The sequence below is a fragment of the Paramormyrops kingsleyae genome, chromosome 7 (assembly GCF_048594095.1).
Source record: "Paramormyrops kingsleyae isolate MSU_618 chromosome 7, PKINGS_0.4, whole genome shotgun sequence".
NCBI lineage: Eukaryota > Metazoa > Chordata > Actinopteri > Osteoglossiformes > Mormyridae > Paramormyrops > Paramormyrops kingsleyae.
In genome coordinates this window covers 20,552,981-20,556,940 of record NC_132803.1, presented here as the reverse complement: position 1 = coordinate 20,556,940, position 3,960 = coordinate 20,552,981, and the positions used below count along the sequence as shown (strand labels likewise).

At 34.8% G+C, this 3,960-nt stretch overlaps 1 protein-coding gene across 3 annotated transcripts; it reads left to right on the top strand.

Moving 5' to 3' along the window:
* The first annotated feature begins 424 nt into the window (after positions 1-424).
* Positions 425-2,973, top strand: LOC140592116 (sentrin-specific protease 2-like). 3 transcript variants are annotated; one of them, XM_072714483.1, is made up of 8 exons: positions 425-491; positions 1,334-1,399; positions 1,488-1,576; positions 1,670-1,775; positions 1,923-2,028; positions 2,153-2,241; positions 2,562-2,594; positions 2,780-2,973. In XM_072714483.1, exons 1-7 carry the CDS (start codon positions 453-455, stop codon positions 2,568-2,570), a joined length of 504 nt encoding a protein of 167 aa, XP_072570584.1. In that variant the 5' UTR covers positions 425-452; the 3' UTR covers positions 2,571-2,594; positions 2,780-2,973. The 3 variants fall into 3 exon arrangements, 2 of the variants coding, with proteins under 2 accessions (XP_072570584.1, XP_072570583.1); XR_011992400.1 differs by having other exon boundaries at positions 2,153-2,594; XM_072714482.1 differs by lacking the exon at positions 2,562-2,594.
* The last annotated feature ends 987 nt before the right edge of the window (positions 2,974-3,960 follow it).

Here is a 3,960-nt window from a genome sequence, read left to right as displayed (position 1 = left end):
CTCTGTGCCTTTGTGCTACAGATTGGATAACAGTCAGATGGAGAGGGTGGGGCAGTGTTGAATGTGCTGTAGAATGTATATTGTTAGAAACTACACTAAGAGAAGATTTTTAGTTAGATTTCTAATTTTGTTTTGTTTTACAGGTGTGAACGAGGCCTGGGAAGGGAAAAATGTCCATGTACTGCTTTCAAGAATTGGGCCTTACAAAATTTTTTACTGGGACATCACAAGAACAGCTCCTGATCAGGAACTTGAGAGTGAGGTGTGTTGGGATATGTTTTTTTTTCTATAGCACTTTATATGTGTGTGTATGTATATTCTATATATACTGGCAGATGTATGAAAATTAATATTTTGGTTCTCAGGTGATAAATGCCTACCTGCTGCGTTTGGTGCAGCATCACAATAAGAGAAATGAAGACAACCAGGCCCTTTTCATTGATTCCTATGAAATGACTAGCATTTGGCAGAAGAAGACGTCAAGGTTAAAGGTAATGAAAAGTGATGCTGTGACAGTGTACCATCACCACCAGTGTGAAGCCACATACGGTGACTGACTTGGTATATGAATGTCCTATTTTGTTCCTACTTTCTAAATGTTATTAATTTTATCATAAGAAGAGGGTATGGTGCTGGTACTAGTCCTCGTCTAGGTATTATATTTACATTACATTTATTCATTTGACTGACAGTATTATCCAAAGCGACTTCGAGCATAGATAGAAGTGTGAAGGGAACATAAGAACTACAACTATATTGCCTACATATATTGGAAGAGTTGCAACTCCAAAGTGCATACATTGTATAACAAAACTACAAACGATAAAACTACAAAACAACCATCACAGTCATAGCTATAGATATCTGGTATAGTGGTGCAAAATGAAAGATCGAGGCATTCTTGGTATGGTATGCGTATGTATACATATTTTTAATAAAAAAAATAATGATTTATTTTGTAATAATTATGATTAGTCTGTCTGTTTAACAACAATTTGGAAGTGGTGATTTTGCAACATTAACTGAGTTTAGTGTGTATGTAATTTTGGTTGAACTGAGTCATTTTTTCTCTGGCTGCTTTTTTTCTTTTGCGCCAAGGCAAGTGTTTTTGTTTGTTACATGTTTTTTTTTATTTGTCATTGTGGTGGCACTGCTCTAACACAAAACATTCATTTGTCCCTTTGATTTTGAATAATTTCTAGAGCACAAGTTGTATTACAAGAGAAATGAACCCAGACAAAAACTGGTCTTATGATAGTGATTTTTTTCTCATAGTGGTATGCTCTGAGGTGTGGTGTTACCTTCTAATCCTTTATTTGAAATTACCTTTTAGTGCAACCCAGGGAACTTTAACGTAATACTGGGAGCAGTACATGAACCTGGCCACTGGATACTGACAGTAAGAACAACCTTTTTTTTATTATGTATGGAGTCTCACTTCTTATTGTTTATAGTGTATGCTGCATATTAATTTTATTGTCATATAGGCAATGTTTCCCAAACTGTTGAAGAGCTTGGTGCTGGACTCTCTAGGACACGCATCCTCAAAACTAAAAACATGCTTGGAGTCCACAAGGTACTGCAACTTCATTGAAGACTGCTGCTAAGACCAGTGTATTCTATAAAGCAGCAAGGAACTTAACTAATGTTGCTTTTGTCTACTTTTGAGGGCATTTATGAGGAAGCATGGGTGTCAGGTGTCCCGATGGAAGGCAGAAACAATGCCACATTCATTACAACCCGATGGCAGTTCATGTGGCATATTTGTTTTGAAAGTGAGATTTTTATCTATTTTTCATTTCTTGCTTTTACAAATTCATTGTGTCCTTTGTTTTTTGTGTCTCCTAAACCCAAATATTTGCAGTTCATTTGATGTATTACAAATGTCATTTATTTATCTTAGTGACTATGTTGCATTCTAGTATGCTGAGAAAATCCTGGCAGAGGAGCCTCTAATCTTCTCAACCACAAGATCAGCAGTTTGCAAATATAGAAAGAAAGTAGCTGTCAAACTGCTGAAGCAGACAGGTAAGTTTTTACTTTTACTTAGCATTATTATCATATCATTGAATTCTTTGATTCAACTTATAAAACATGAATTTATTATAATTGAAATAAGTTATGATCTTAATAATGATCTTATTCTGATCAGATGATCTTCGTGAGCTTTGCCACTATTGTGGAGAAAAAATTTCAAAAGTAGACTCCGACGATCCACAAAATGAAAAACACACAGACTGGGTATGTGTTTACCTAAAACCAACATTAAACCAAAGTTATGCCTAATTCCTCTGCTAAGGGAAATGTGTTTCCAAGAAACCTCAGAAGCCATCACCTATTTAGAACTTTTTTGCAAGAATTAACAAGATGGAAGGAGGAGGGAGAATGGAGTGCATTTTTATTGTAAAGAATATACAAAACACAGAAAAGCATTCATATAAAACAATTATGTATATAACAAACCTGAAAAACCAAAGTATATGACAACAATGAGTACAGATGAAACATTAATGCATGCCAAAGAAAATACTACAACGACTGAACATATTACTATCTTGCAGTATCAATGACACAATCTTCATAGGATTTTTTAGGTAAGAAAAACAAAACAGACTTACCTTAAGAAGTATTCTGAAATAAAGACAACATATGTTTTGCTAAATAATGCATGATCTGTTTATTAAGAGCACACATAATGTGTGGGAATTATTTGTACAGAAAAAATGAAATAATGAAGAAATGAAATAAACCCTACTCAATACATGCTTTATGCTTACAGATCCAGTGTGATGCATGTGGAAGGTGGTACCACCTGACCTGTGTTGGGACAACAGATACTTCAAAAGAGTACTGCTGTCTGGCATGTTAATAAATTTTGATTTTCTTTTGATTTAAGTTGTAAATACCTTGTTCATATTTTAAATTCAGTTTGTTGATAATTCAAGTTCAGAATAAAGTTTATTTTTGGATGAATGTTGCTGTTCTGAAATTTATTAACAATTATATGTGTTTTATTCTTAATTCTAGTAATGCTAGTACATATAGATGTAACAGTGTATTGTTCTGTAAAATAGCTCCAACAACTATGCCTATTTTTCTGTAATAATAGCAATCAGATATCCATAAACACGTCTCCAGACTTAGTAAACAGATACAAAAAGGTACAATAACAAAGCAAGATGAAAGCCCACCTTTTCTACCTGTTAACTGTGATTACTAACTGGGACTTGGGAGAGGGTGTCACTCTGCTGTAAATCTTAAAAAACTTGTGATGCACAGAATACTTAAGTGGAGATTTTATGTACTGGTATTTAAGACAGATTTTGTGGCTGGAATTAATTGGCAACCCCTGAGAGTGTGGTCTCCTGCTATCATATTATGTGACCCTAGCAAAAATATGATGGGACAATCAAACCTTTGTCATACATTTCATAATCAGGAGACTTTTTAAGGTTCTAATCAGCAGGCAGTCCCTGGCATACGGGTCACCATTTGTGATGGCTGCTATCATATTATGTGACCCTGGCATAAATCATGCAAAAACATATTGGATCAACCAAATCTTTTTCAGGTGATGACTTTGAGCATGAACATTTCATAATCTGAAGACTTTTTAAGGTTCTAATCAGCAGGCAGTCCCTGGCATACAGGTCACCATTTGTGATGGCTGCTATCATATTATGTGACCCTGGCATAAATCATGCAAAAACATATTGGATCAAGCAAATCTTTTTCAGGTGATGACTTTGAGCATGAACATTTCATAATCTGAAGACTTTTTAAGGTTCTAATCAGCAGGCAGTCCCTGGCATACAGGTCACCATTTGTGATGGCTGCTATCATATTATGTGACCCTGGCATAAATCATGCAAAAACATATTGGATCAAGCAAATCTTTTTCAGGTGACGACTTTGAGCATGAACATTTCATAATCTGAATAATTTTTAAGGTTGAAATCA